The sequence below is a fragment of the Heteronotia binoei genome, chromosome 8 (genome assembly GCF_032191835.1).
Source record: "Heteronotia binoei isolate CCM8104 ecotype False Entrance Well chromosome 8, APGP_CSIRO_Hbin_v1, whole genome shotgun sequence".
Lineage (NCBI taxonomy): Eukaryota > Metazoa > Chordata > Lepidosauria > Squamata > Gekkonidae > Heteronotia > Heteronotia binoei.
In genome coordinates, this window is record NC_083230.1 from 94,698,935 (window position 1) to 94,714,200 (window position 15,266).

Below are 15,266 nucleotides of genomic sequence, written 5' to 3' on the forward strand. Positions count from 1 at the left end.
CACCTAAAAGTTCAGGGTATATCTCTGTGTTCCCTACCAATGAAAAGGTTCAAGTCTATTTGCCAGCCCTTCTAGGTAAATACAGCCACAGACGTTGATCTATGTTGGATGTGGAAGGAGCTTACAAAGCCGCAACCCCAGATCCTCTTTGAACAGCAACAGTAACTTATTTAATTTCTTTGTACCCTGACTTTCTCCCCAATGAGGACCCAAGGCAGCTTACATCATTCTTCTCGCCTCCATTTTATCCCCACAACCCAGTGAAACTTCCACCGCATGAGTGGGGCAGGCCTGTAGCTAACCAGGGGTCCATGGGGCCTGGCCCCCTGGCAGTTTTGGGGGCCCTCACCCCCCATCCCAGGGCTGCCCCCTCCCTCCCGCACAATTTAAATTGTTCAGGAGGGGCACTCAGGAGCAGCCACTGCCCCTCCTATGCCAATTAAAGGGTCCACAAATCATGGGCTCTAAATCACATGGGAGGGGTGGCAGGAGAATTCATCAGCCACTTGCAGGATTTAAAGGCCTCCCTCACTCCATGGTGCCCCACGGCCCCCTCCCCCCACAGTCCCTAGTTAGGGGTCTGGAGTGGGGTATCCCACACTAGTCCAAGACCTTTAACCACTACATCAGACTGGCGTATTCCTGAAACGAGTCCCTTCCAAGAAGAACATCTAAAACACACCCTGAAGTTCTGAGCCAACATTCAGTCAGCAGGACTCTGAAACAACAAGGTATTGTTTTAACTCCCCCTTCTCCCCAGCACAAAAGGTATCTGCCAGAAACCTGACTGTAAACACATCCACTTTAAATCTCCTAAAGTCGCACTACTGTGACTTGAGCGCTCGTAGGCGTGTGGAGAACGTGCCTTCCTTCCCCGTTACAGTCCAAAGGGCATTTGTCGCCTAGCCATTACTGTCAGATGTTGGGCCCGAAAGCGGGCGAAGGGAATGAGAAACGAGCCGCCTCGTCGGCGAAAGAACTTCAGCGCGAGAATGACGCGAATCGTTGCCGCCGGACATTACAGCGCCTGAAGACAAGCGGAGGCGGCTAGCGCCTCTGCCTTTTGTTCCTGTGGGAGGGGGCGGGGAAATGTGCAAACCGAGAGGGAGGCACTCACGCGCAGCAGCATCTATCATTCCGCAGGGCGGCGGCGGAGGGGAAGGAGGAAAAAAAAATAGACTATTACCCACCCACACTTTCTCTCCTTGCTTGGCACGCCTCGTCCAAACGCCCCCGCAGCCCGCTGGGCTGGTGCAGCGCAAGATCTGCAGCGGGAGGGCGGCGAGGCGGAGCTCGTGCTCGGTGACGCCACCCTCCCGCCTGGCCCCGCCTGCCTCCCTCTGTTTTGTTTTGTTTTGTTAATGGAAAAGGGGCTCTCCTTCGCCCTCCCCTCCCCTCGCCTTTGCGCGCGCTCCAGACTGCGTGACCCAAGCTGGGGATTTCGGGGGCGCTCTCTCTCGCTCTCCCTCTCTCGGCCACACCGTGCGCCACCATCCATCTCTCCAGGCGCGCCCTCGCCTCCGCGCGCTCTCTGCCTTTTACACACACTCGCGCGCGCGCGCGCAGGTGCTGGGGGCTGCCGGCTCGGCTTCCTTCTCCTCCTCCCCCCCCCTCCTAGGTCCGAAGCGTCGCCGGGTAGCCGAGGGGTGGGCTGGCGGTGGAGGAGAGGGAGGCGCCCCAGAAGCAGCAGCAGGAGCAGCCAGCAGCGGCGCCGCTTCCCCACGTGAAGAAGAGCCGGGCTGGGCCAAGGCGTCCTGGCCGGCCCACCGCTACCTTCGCCGCCTGCCCTGGGGCTCAAGGCAGGGTGGCCCGCCCGGCGCGGAGCCGCTAGTCGCCCCTCCTCCGCCGCCCTTTTCTGCCCGCTCTCCTGGCGCGGCTGTGCTGAGGGAGGGGCGACTTCTTCGCCTTCCCCCTCCCTCCCTCCCTGCCGGGGCGCCCCGCTCGCTTCTCCGCCACGCACCTCCCTCCCGCGCTCCAGCCGCCCACGCTTGCCCCAGGCGAGGGTCCCTCGGCAGGAGCCCCTTCCACTTCTCCCCCCCCCCACCCCCACCCCGCCTGGGCTCTCCTGGCTACCTCCTCCGCTCCCTCGCCTCGCCTCGCCACTCCTCTCCGCCGCAGCCGGGGAAGGGCTCGCCGAACCTCCTCTCTCGCTCCCCCCTCCCCATGCCTTTGGTTGCTGCCCGCCTGCCGGCTGGGGTTGAACGCTCCGAGGAGGACGCGGGAAGCCTGCCCAGCCTTTTCGCCCGGGGGATGCCGGCGCTGGCCGAGAGGATGACTTGATGCTGGGCTTTGCCATGGATGGGATGACATGCTTCATGGTTGCCTTGGTCACGCTGGTGCTCTGCTGCCCGGGTCCACCTTGGTGCATTGCCCGCCGCCTGGTGCTTTGGACGGGGCTCCCGGTGCTGCTGCCGCTGCTGCTCTCCTTGCCGGCCTCTCTGGCTTCCCCAGGAGCAGGTAAGAAGAGCCCGTGGAAGGGAGCGAGGGAGAGAGATCGCCAGTTGCTGCCTGGCCCCCGCCGCTGTTGCTTCCCGGCTTCTTTTGTTGGGACTGCGAAGGCCAATATATACATGCCGGGGCTTTCCTGGGAGCTCTCTGGCCATTTCCCCCTGCTGCTTTGCATTCCCAAGACTCTTTAAGGATCAATCTCTGCCTTTATATCGCAATGTGAAACTGTGTTTGCCTTGTGTGCCGCCACCCTCCCCCCACCACCACCTCAAAAGGTGACTCTCCCCTTTTTGCCTCATCATGGTTTTTGAGCATAGCCTATACATAGCAAAACAATAAAGAACTGGTTGTGGAATCCCTGGAAACCGTTAATTCTTGGGCCCATCTTGGTGGTTTATGGCTCAGGCAAAGAGTGCCTGTTGTTTCCGTGGTGCTCTGGAAAGGCAAATTCTCTGTTGGGCTTGTGCTGGTAAAATTGAGAATGGGAAGAGGAAGTCAGTGCACTTTGGAGAAAAAGGAGAGCTATTCTTCATTAAAAACTCATTCTGGGCTGAACACTCTACCCCCCCAGTGGAAAAGGTGGGAAACTGATCATCTAGAAATGAAATTAAGCCATTAGGAGTGGGTTTCCACTTTACCCTTGGAAATCTGCCTTGGTATTGGTATCTTATATGACATCATCAGAGTCCATGTGTGGTTTTCATGTTTCTGAAGAATGGGCAACAGTGGGTTCCTCCCCCCCCCCCCAAAAAAAAATTGGTTTGACACTTGGAAAGGTTTTTGTGTCAGCTTGTAGTAACATTTCTAAGATTCCAGATATATTTATTTGGCACTCTGTGTTGGAACCACAAAGTGTTGAAATTAGGAAATGAATCCAGTATACAATTCTGCAAGACTAAACACTGCCCTCTTCCAAAAAAATAAACACCACATAATAGGTCTGGGCTTTGCCGTCAGACAATAGCTCTAATACTTTGCACAGTTGTGTTTTCTCAGTACTTTAAAACAGCAGAAATATTTTCTCTTGTTCTTTGTTTATTCATTTATTGCCAATAAAGTTGTAATACAGTTGCTAAACTGTTGCAGACGGATTCCTGATGTAAGCTTCTGCCTGTAGAAAAAAAAACCAAGAGGCAAGACTGTGGTTCAGTGGGTAGAGAACATCCGATGACTACAGAAGATCCCAGTTTTGATTGCTATCATCTCCTAACTAAAAGATTTCAAGTGGCAGATGTTGGGGAAAGCCTTTTTCTGCCAGTAGTGCTGCTGTGCTGCCATTGAAGCAATCAATTCCGAGTTAAATGGATCAAAAATTTGTCTTGGTATAAGGCAGTTTAGTATATTCTACTAACACTTTCTCTTCTCTCTGAATGTATGTTTTATAAACAGGAGCATGCCATCCTGAAGTTTGTTGATTTCTGAAAGAGCAGTTGTACCTGTTGATGTGTGTTTCTTTCAAAGTCTTGAGTTTAATAATGATGAGAAATGAATTCATCGTAAATCTAGTTTCTCCCAGCCATCCAGTGGAATAGCTAAAACCTCATTTTTGAAAATAGAACTACCCTGATAGCTGCTGACAAAAAGCTTTCACTTATTTTTTCTTGTACAAATAGTCACTTTTGTGTGTGTCTGTGTGTAGCCCTGTATTATTCATTGAAAGTAGTAAAAGAATGATTGAACATGTGGACTCTTGCATTAACCTTGCTGGTCAGTGAAATGAATCAGACTCAAGGTGAAATTTGAGAGATTCAGCATATGTGCTGCAACCATGTATGGATATATCAAAGTTATAGTTTTTATTTAGAAGCTTTAATGCTGGCGTGCCATTGGGTTATTCTATTTTATTTACTTATTATATTTGATGTACCGTATAAGCTGCTTTTCCCTGCAAGCAGGGCTCAGGGCTGCTGACAACATGGTAGAATACAATATAATAAATGAAAAACAAGTTAATAAAACATTCATTGTATTAAATTACAGATGATGAGCATAATTTCTTCAGTACCTCCTGGTGGAGGTTTATGGGCAAGGGGGGTATGAGAGTGCCAGACTACTCAGTGTATTGTTGCTACCTAAACTGAGTGCCTGGCAGAATATCTCTGCCTTGCATGCCCTGCAGAAAGAATCCCGCAGGGCATGGATCCCGCAGAGCATGGATGTCATCTTGGAGCCAAAGGTGAGAAGGCCCTGTTCCTGATTGAGGACAACCAGATCTCTCTTGGGTCAGGATCCACCAGAAAGTTCTTATTTTCAGTGCAAGGAGCTCCTCTTGGGTCATATTGGAGAACACAGCTAGATTTCATATTTGACAACAGCCAGAAGTGTGACAGGAGTCATGTACCTTAATTGTGACATAGGTTTTGTAAGCTAACATCTCTCAAACAGTTGACCTGATGAAAAGTCAGGATAAATATTTCAAAATCATACATAGGTCTCCCCAACATAACAGTATTTAATGACATTTTAAAATATGTGTCTTGCTTATTTTTGATCTGAAGATCACAGTGGTGTTAAATGCTGAGATCAATATATCTAATTCTTAACATTGCCAGATCTGAAGTTGCTTAAATCCAGAGATTGGAGCCATGAACAGAAGACAGATCTTTCTACTAACTTGAAAAATGTCCTCCGTTTGCAGTAAAACCAAAACTTAAGATAGATAGGTAAGATTATATTAACTCTTCCCAAATGATAAAAGCAGTGGCTGTAGCTTTAAAAAACAAGTGCTATCAGTGGCTGTTGCTAGACAACCACAACAGCATTGTCAACCTTCAAGACTTGATTTCTCTCAGGAAAAGACAGGAGGAAGGACAAGGACTTTTTCCAGGGCAGTTTTAACCTTTAATGAGGGGGACTCATAAGGCCCAGCAGCAGCAACCACCAAGAAGCTTGCATGACTCAGTCAGGCCCAGTTTCTTGCCGCTGTTCAACAGCAGAAACCCCATGGAAGTTAGTGTTGTGCAGTGGTTAGAGTTTCAGACTACATTCTAGGAGACCTAGCATTGCATCCCCATGCTTTCATGAATGTTCACTGAATGACCTTGGGCCAGTTACGCATCCTTAGCCTGGCTTACCACACAGAGTTGTTTTGAGAAAAAATGGAGGAGAGCAGAATAATATACATGCTTTTGGGTCCCCATTGTGGTGAAAAGTAGGTATGAATAAAATCAGGGCTTTTTTGTAGCAGGAACTTATTTGCATATTAGGCCACATCCCCTGATGTAGCCAGTCCTCCTGGAGCTTACAGTAGGCCCTCTACGAAGAGCCCTGTAAGCTCTTGGATGAATGGCTACATCAGGGGGCATGACCTAATATGCAAAGGGGTTCCTGCTACAAAAAAAGCCCAGAATAAAATAAATAATATAGCTGAAGGTGAGTGGTAGATAAAAAGTGGGTTAGTGGGTGGGAAGGAGAGGAGGCAGGGAAAGTTATGGGGGTTGCCAGGAGGAGAGAAAGAGGAGCTAGTGTGGGGATGGGGATGCAAGGGGGAAATGAAGGGGTTCCCCACCATGAATCTGTGGCTGCTCAACATCTGGCACCACTCAACTGGGTCATTGTTTTTCTGGGTACTGAGTGACAGGGAGAGGGAAGGACAGAAAATGGAAGGGGGCAGATAAAGGTAGATTGGCTGGTGCTTGGGAAGGAGACAAGGGCACAGGAAAAAAATAAGAGGCTTTCGGGAAAAAGAAGAAATCATGGAGAAGAGGAAAATGAGATCTCTCCCTGCAAGTTCTTGAAGATCTCCTACTTGTTCATCTCTGATTTTGTTCTTAAAAACTGCTGGATTGATACCTTTGGTTAGCTATCCTTGCCCCATTTTCTGGCCTTGGGCTGTTGTGTGTTCCATGCAGAGGTGGAATTCTAGCAGGAGCTCCTTTGCATATTAGGCCACACAACCCTGATGTAGCCAGTCCTCCAAGAGCTTACAAAAAAAGAGCCTTGTAAGCTCTTGGAGGATTGGCTACATCAGGGTGTGTGTGCATAATATGCAAAGGAGCTCCTGCTAGAATTCCACCCAGGTTCCATGTGACATCTTTTCCCAGCAGCAACTATTGCCCCAGTCCTGTACCAGCACCTGTAAGGCGTAAATATGAAATTGTAATGTTGGCGCCATCCACATCACTGTTCCCATAAGCAAGGGGACAGCTTTTGGGGGCTTATCTTTTGTAGGCTGTTGCCTGATACATTGTTCCAAAAACATGCACACAACAGAAAGTCGTCCTTGAGTCGGCTTTCTCAAATGTCAGTCTAGGCAGATATAGAAATCAATAGTAACGTCTTCCTAAAAATGTCTGGCAGTGAACTTCATGATTAGTTGCCTTTCAGCAGGGCAGCAAAACAGGGTCACCCAAAGACAAGGAAGGAGTTTCTGCATGGGATTATGTAAGTGTCCTTCCCCCTACCAAAAATGATCTATGAAGACTGAGCAAGCTTTAGGAGGTATGGAACCTGAAAGCAGTTGGGCACGTTTTAAGGTGATGGAAGAAAAGCAGGGTGAGAGAAAAGATGAGAAAGGTTGTCTTTTCAAAGCCCTTCAGATGTTGCCATACAAAACTGATACAAGCTGTTTGCATCTTTGGCTATTGTGCCATCCTTATTTTCCAGATACTTTCCAGCATCTTCAGTCTCTTGAGCTCAGCCCTTTCCTCCCGATTGTTCCTTAAACTTCTTCCAAGAACACCTGTTTTCTGTCCTTTCTAGTTCTTTATTAGTTCAAAAGTGACTTCCGCACAGATATAATTCCTGGCCCAGAGCATAAGCGGATGCACATTATGCCCTTTCTTCCCTTCCTTCAATGGAGGTCCAGAGCAGGTGCTTTGTGGAAAATAGGATTGGCTAAATCCCTCCACCTCTAGGCATGTGGGTAGAAGTAGCTCTATACATGTCACTTTTCATGTTTCCTTATTTTCAGAATTTAGTCTGGAATCTCAGTGTTGGACTATATTTGCAGACATTTTCTGGTATAGTTTTAAGAGGTAGACTGAATGCATAGACTTTAGTATTCATGCTTCTGTTACACTGAGAAAGAATTTCACAAATGGATTATTTTCTAAGGGACAATTTGTATAATCAACTTTCCTTAAAACTGTTTAAAAAATTTTTTTCTAACCAAAAATTACAAGTATCCAGCATGGTGTAGTGGTTTGAATTTTGGACTAGAGTCTGGGAGTCGTGGGATCGAATCCTCAGTCTCCCATGGATGCTTGCTGGACGGCTTTGGGCCAGTCACATTCTCTCAGTCTAATCTACCTCTCAAGAGTGTTGTTGTGAGGATGAAATGAAATAAAGGAGAACACTGCTACAAGCCACTTTTGGTCTGCATTGGAGAGAAAAAAGGTAAAGGTAGTCCCTTGTGCAAGCACAAGTCATTTTCGACTCTGGGGTGATGCTACTTTCACAACGTTTTCGCAGCAGACTTTTTACAGGGTGGTTTGCCATTGCCATCCCCAGTCATCTACACTTTCCCCCCAGCAAGCTGGGTACTCATCGGAAGGATGGAAGGCTGAGTCAACCTGGAGCTGGCTACCTGAACCAGCTTCCGCTGGGATCGAACTCAGGTTGTGAGCAAAGGGCTCTGACTGCAGTACTGCAGCGTTACCACTCTGCACCACAGGGCTCTTATTGGAGACAAAAGCAGCATATAAATATCTAAATAAATGTTGACTAGCCTAAGATTGTGTTTTTTCTCCCCCAATAAGTAAACTACCAGGATCTTGTGGGCTTTTTTTAGTTTACAAAAGTTTTCAAAACAGAGAACAACAAACAAAATGCACTTTAAAACATCAACAGTATTATGGGATTCCCTTCTTGTATGATCAAGATGGGTTTATGTGGTTTTTTCCCATGGTCTGCTTGTTTTATGCTGTTTTTACACCCTGGCATTATACTTAGTGGCTTGTTTGGTTTTTATTGTTTTATTGTCTTGTATGATCACACCCGAACCAAAGCTGTTAATTTGGGGGAACCGGATGTTGGATAATAGTTAAAAAACTGTCATCTGGAAACCTTGCTTCACATGGTGCTAAATTCTCCCTGTTGTGGTGTAATTAAGAGTTTATTCATATGAAACACTTAAGCTGGATCTAGAGAACTGTAAGCAGAAGAAAAGTGGCTGCTGGTATTGTCCTGTGCATTCTTGTTCCAGAACTCATGCAATGCAATAAGTTGTGTAGCACTTATCATGCATCTGATAGCCCAACAAGTGAAAGAATATCTTTGGACTGAGTTTCACTTTTCATATGAAATTTTCTAGTAGGAAGCAGTGCTCTGGGGTGGGAAATTTTCCCAAACAAATTTTTCTGATGCTGTATTTTTCCATGGAAAATTTTCTGCCTCGCATGTCTATAGTTATTGGGCTGTTGTGATGCAAATCATGTTAGATAGGCTTAATGTAAGATATGAAGCATGAACAAAAAAACCCCCAGTGCTTCCCCATGGTATATTTGCCTGATTTGGCTGACATTTTGCTAGCATTAAAAAAAATTAAATTGGAATTGGACTCCCCCCACCCCCGAAAACCTACACCACTGGGAAGTGGAAGCTCTCTTCTGAATGCAAAAAGGGAACCTGTTCATGAGCTGATTTTTTTTTGTGGCGGGAGGGCGTGTTGTTCATATTGATAACTTCAAAGACAGATTCTTCAGAGAGCAGTGTGTTTGTGTGTGTGTGTGTGTAAAGGATTCTTTGAGTTCTTTTTTTACCCCTGTTGATGCATGATAGTTTAAAGTTCTGGGTAATTTTCTTTGCATGTCTCCATCCATATAATTAGTTCTGCCTTTAAAGCCATTTTAAAAAGAAGGGTTGGCCTGTGTTGTGAAGTGCTGTTGCAGATCTCCCCCTGTGAAAACAGTGTATGCTACAAAAGTGTACACCCACCTGTCACTTGGAAGCTCAGTTATGAGAGCTGTTTGTGCGAGATCATCTTGAATTAAGGGAGTACTGAATGTCACTTGTTTTTAAAGCAAATCCATTTTCCAACCTGAGGTCAGATGCATCTAGTTAACATTCCCGTGTTGCGCCTACTCCTTTTCAAGTAAATGTTATTTTCTGATGAATAATGAGCTGAAAAATTATTGCAAAAATGTATTCAAAGTAGTCTACTGAGTGAAAATAGTGGTATTTCCTATGAACAAATAGTAATCATACTTTGATTTAGCTGGATGTGTTTAAACATCTCATCCATTCAAATGGGAGTGCTGTGGGGAAACAGCCTGGTTAGATGGCATTAGGATAAGCAGGTTGAAAAACTGAAGTCTCTAGGCATAAAATACTTGTGCATGATTTACCTTCACACCATATATCGGTGTTATAATTTTGAATCTCCATTCTGCCATGGAGGCTTACTGGGTGACCTTGGGCCAGTCACACACAATCAACTGAACCTACCTTACAGAAGAAGAAGAGATTGGATTTATACTCCAGCTATCACTACCTGAAGGAGTCTCAAAGCAGTTTACAATCTCCTTTCCCTTCCCCTCCCCACAACAGACACCCTGTGAGCAATACTCCCTCTAAGCTGTAGAGTCTTGCGAGCAAGAATTCTGCTTCATGAGCTTCTGGCATTAAAGCTGTGAGCTATTGCAGAGGTGGCCAACAGTAGCTCTCCAGATGTTTTTTTGCCTACAACTCCCATCAGCCCCAGCTAGCATGGCCAATGGCTGGGGCTGATGGGAGTTGTAGGCAAAAAAACACCTGGAGAGCTACCATTGGCCACCCCTGAGCTACTGCATAAAGTAGTTTGCTCTGGGACCATTTTTCCTGAGCTAAGACAAATATGTGTGAGCTGGAGGCTAAAAAACTGTGAGTTAGCTCACACAAACTCAGCTTAGAAGGAACACTGCCTGTGAGGTAGATGGGGCTGTGAGAGCTCTCCTAGAACTGCTTTTGAGCAGAACAGATCTGAGAGAGTTATGACTGACCCAAAGGTCACTCCAACAACTGCATGTGGAGGAGTGGGGAATCAAATCCAGTTTTCCTAGGTAAGAGTCTGTGCACTTAACTAGTACACCAAACTGGCTTTAAGAGTTGTCTTGAGGATGAAATAGAGGAGATAAATGTAAGCTGCTTTGTATCCCTGTTAGGGAAAAAGGGTGGGTATAAACGGTGTGAATATTAAATAATTGGTACAGTGAGGATTTGAGCTCTGGGCAGAAATTTGTTTGGCAAAAGATGCAAGGGGGGGAATTCTGAACGTCTGAAATGGTTCGTATATCATCTTTGTAAAGTGCAGTGGCCATTATGTGTGTTTCAGGCTATGGGGTTCTCTGTGGGAACTGGCAGTTTTGTTGACGGCTGAAAGGTCTCGACTCTGAGACCTTTGTAGAACATGTGTTAGGGGTCACTTTCATTAGCAGAAAGAAAGAAGAGTGCTCAGCAGCTGCAACCCTTTCCATTCTTTCTTAGTGTCATCTTGCCTTCTCCACAGTGTGTAAAAGAAGCATGCACATAATTTTCACCTTGACGTTCATGCACACACACACAAAAAGCATCCCTGCCACAGTCTTCAAAACCAAGATTTATATGTGACAGTTGGTCGTAGGCTGATAAGGTGGCTCATGGAAGGCTTGTATTTTAGTCTGGGCTTTCAAATAACAGCCAACCATCTTGCTGGTGGGTCGATAATCCAGAGGGAAGCTAAAAACTTGCAGTCTCTTTTCTGACGGCAGGATGCTTCACATTGAAAATCTGTCTCATGAATGCATGAGTCTGTCGCTCTTGTTCTGGTTGTATAAGGAGGGTAATTTTACGTTGTCATTGCAAGTTTTCATTTTTATGGGTCATAGCAGCTAGCAAGTGTAATTTGGTGCCTGGGATATTGGGCTCCTGGAGAATCTTGTTTCCTGGCTCTATTTGGATGTGAAGTCTGCAAACCACTTTTTTCCATTTGGCATGAATTGCTGTAAAAATTGCTTCTGCTTTATACAAAATATTTCCTGATGGTCTGTAAGCTTAGGGAACCCCCATCCCTAATGCTTTACTAGATCCTCTATTGCTGCTTACAGCAGGTGCTTTGCGTTGAGTGGATGTGTATCTGTTTCCTTGTTTGTTGCTGCTAAGGAAGAGAGTTGCTTATCAATTGCTGAATCACCAGCAGACTTGTAGTGCATTTTGCACTGTAAAACTGCCATAGAAGAATAGCAATTTCTTCTATTTTGTGGAGCTGAGTAGGAATAGTGGCAGGGAGCGGCATGAAGCTATGAACATATGAAGCTGCCTTATACTGAATCAGACCCTTGGTCCATCAAAGTCAGTATCATCTACTCAGACTGGCAGCGGCTCTCCAGGGTCTCAAGCTGAGGTTTTTCACACCTCTTTGCCTGGACCCTTTTTTGGAGATGCCAGGAATTGAACCTGGGACCTTCTCTTTACCAAGCAGATGCTCTACCACTGAGCCACCGTCCCTCCCTGCTTAATGCAACAGTTATGCTGGGTATACGAATGTGGGTAAATAACAGAAAAACACGGAATAGGTTGAAGCCTGGAGATAACCGTGTAAAGAATACTAAATGCAGCAATTCAATGCACTTTCATATTTTATGTTTTTGTGACAAAAACTGCTTCTAAGTTAGTTAAGTTACAATATTCATATTAATCACAACAATGTATCAAGTACCAATTAAACAATATTGCAAATTTAGTCTCTGTTTAAGATATGGAGTCCACAATGGATGAAAAATTCCTTTTTCTTCGGTACAGAAGTACCCAACAGGTGCAGACAATTTTATTCAGAATTGGAATAAAGTTCAGAATTAAAGTGACACGCTTCCTAGGTAAAAATGGGGCATGTTCGTTAGATCCTTCGTCTGACAAATTAATCACTTCTCTGAAACCAGTGCTCCATATACTAAACACAAGGGCAGTAGTCATTTTCATTCACTGGGCACAAACGGTTCTCCTAATCACGGCAAAAGCCGTACCTTACCAATAAATAACAACCTGGAACCAGTGCTCTCAGCGGTACAAATGCAAAAAATCAATGGTCAATCTCCTTTGGCACAGCAGATGTGTCAGTTTCCTCTGCATCCGCATATATGCAGATGTAATTTGTGGAATACCAAGTTATGGATTTGAAAACTAGTTTTCTACATGGGTCTGGTTGCCAGTGAAATCTGTGGGTCACCATGCTGCCACATCATGTTGCCCTGTGTATGTGACTCCCTTGTTTTTATAGGTACAAAAATTGAATTAGCTCTAAGGGAACTAATAGATGTCCGGTTCCTGTTCTTCAAATGGAGGACTCATCCTCACAGGTTCAGAAGTGGGCAGAAAGAACTTTTCCTACTTCTTCCATAATAGTAGGCTTAAAGCCCACTATAAATTATCTCCCTGTGTGTCAACTCGCTGCACAAGGAGACAGAGTGGGCATGGGTCCACCGGTTCTGCCTCTGCCCTGTTGCATGATCATTTGCAGAGGGCAACTGCATGAAAGAAAAACCTGCATGTGCATCATCTGCAGAGTGCAACTGCATGGAAGAAAAACCCACATGCACAGCCCCTCCTTGTGTTCAACAGTGATCTAAAAGCATGGGGAGACAGTGTACACATGATCACTTCCTCCATATGGTCTCAGTCTGCAAACCAGGCAGTTATGTGGAGGAAGGCCAGCATGCTCATGCCTTGTCTCCCTCTTCATGTGGTGAGTCAGTGCATGATAGTGTCATCTGTATCAGGCTACAGACACTTAGTAAAGCTTATGGGCAGTAGTTTCAGGATAGACAAAGAAAATGCTTGAAGAACAAAGTTTGAGTCCAGTGGCACCTTTAAGACTCAAAGTTTTATTCAAGGTACAAGCTTGCACACTTCCTCAGATACATTGAAATGAAAGGTAACAGTTCAGACATATAAACAGAGGCTGACCAGCAAATTAGCATGCAACATGATGAAGATGTTTTAAGATATGCCATAGCAAAACAGGAATAACAAACTGAGACTAATTCCTCACCATCAGTTGCTCTGCCCATGGGCTTCTGCTTGAGCCGGCTCAAGCAATTGATTCCCCACCGATTGCTATGCAGGTGCCTTTTGATCTGGAGCTACCTCCCATTTCCCTTGCGGTGACGGGATCTGGGTTTTTTTGGAGCTCCAGTCACCGCAAGGGGGATGGGAGGTAGCCATGGAGCAAAAGGCACCCATGCAGCAACTTGGTGGGGAATCGATCACTTGAGCCGGCTCAAGTAGAACCCCAGGAGTGGAGCAACTGCTTGTGAGGAATCAGTCGAAGTGTAAAGTTAAGAGTTTAACTGAGACTCCTTTGTTATGCTCCATCTGTCTCCTCTCAAGCATGGAAGTAACTACCAGCATTTTTCCCCTTTAGGGTGAGGCACAGGTTTTTGTCAGAAAAATACATTCCATTTTTATTGCATCACATCACAATCACTATATTATTAGACTGTTCTAAAGAAGAAATACAGTAACATACAGAGGATGTATAGCCCTTCTTGGTGAGAATATATATGTAAGGACTAAACAAATTTAGTGTATGTGAGATAAGAAACCAATATCCTTGTTAAGTCCTGGGGGAGGAGAAGTTTTTTCCAAGTGTTGTAATGGCTTGTAATTCAGCTGTTTCCCTTCCCAGACTGTTCCTGAAATTCTTTTGCAATAAAACAGCTTCTTTGATGTCATTAGTTTAGTTGGTTTAAAAGACTCATGTGTAATGTAAAAATGAAACCTCCATGTTCAGAGACAGGAAGCCTCTGAATACCAATGCTGGATGACAATAATGGAGAGAGGATTTGGTTTCTGCATCATGGTGGTGGCCCCTCTGAAGAGCATCTGGTTGGTCTCTGCTTGAAACAGGATGCTAGAATATTTATTCTGTTGATCTGATACAGCATGGTTTCTCTTACATTCTGATGCAGAGGCCATTTACTTATTTAGAGAACTTTTATGCTGCCTCTGCAGAACCTGCCTGAACTGGTTTACAACTAAAACAATAAAAACCAAACAAGCCAATGAGTATAATGCCAGGGTGTAAAAACAGCATAAAACAAGCAGACCATGGGGAAAAAAACACACACACACAAACCCATCTGTATGTATTCCTTTGTCTGCATGTCCATCATATGATTATTCAAGCTTTTAAAACAAAATTCTCTAATCTGGAGACATGGGTACTTATTCTCCTCCAGTTTGCTTAATTTTTAAAAATGATATAATTTTGAATGTGTAGATGCTTACAAATCTGGGGCAATGTCTTGTGCTTTAACTAGTGCAATAGAGGGGGAATGCTGCTTTGAAATCATCAGCTCTTCTAAATTGGAGGACTTCATCCACAAACAAAGCTGACTATGTGGGGAATGCTTTTGCTTCACTTATAAAATGCTGCATGGGACTCATGGCCAGCTGTGAAATATTTCTGAATAAAAGCAAGCTATCCATCAAGAATGTATGTTAAGTCGTCTCTTGCAGGGGGCTGCATCTAAAATAAACTGTATACAAATAGGATTCTGGTATCATATGCACACACAGTCCCCTCAGCTGTCAAGAAGACTGTTTGTATTGGTTACATTATGTATAGAGTGTGTCCCCAGAGTGACATTTCTTCTTAATTTAGTGGCTGCTGTGTGCCACAGCAGCCAGTGAAAGGACACAAGATATACACCATATTCTGGAGTTCAGCATTCTGAATTTCTGACTCTGTTGATATGAATTCACAGAGGCAGGCATCGTTTGCTTTGCCCTGCAAAACAAACTCTTGAAATGTCATGTTGTCATGACTTATACGGTTTATCGTATAAGGTTGTTTTATTACAATATTTTAATTTTCTCTGCTTCTTGGGGCTGTGCTACTGCCCCCTGTTATACAACAAACAAAC

The 15,266-nt window shown here is 45.2% G+C and overlaps 1 protein-coding gene across 2 annotated transcripts in view; it reads left to right on the forward strand.

The window, feature by feature from the left end:
• Nucleotides 1-2,176: 2,176 nt before the first annotated feature.
• Nucleotides 2,177-15,266, forward strand: part of KIAA1549 (KIAA1549 ortholog) — a 177,063-nt gene continuing 163,973 nt past the window's right edge. For both annotated transcript variants that reach the window (XM_060245648.1, XM_060245649.1), the window contains exon 1: nt 2,177-2,457. In XM_060245648.1, coding sequence (XP_060101631.1) covers nt 2,280-2,457 — 178 coding nt within the window. In that variant the 5' untranslated portion in view covers nt 2,177-2,279. The remainder of the gene's footprint in view (nt 2,458-15,266) is intronic.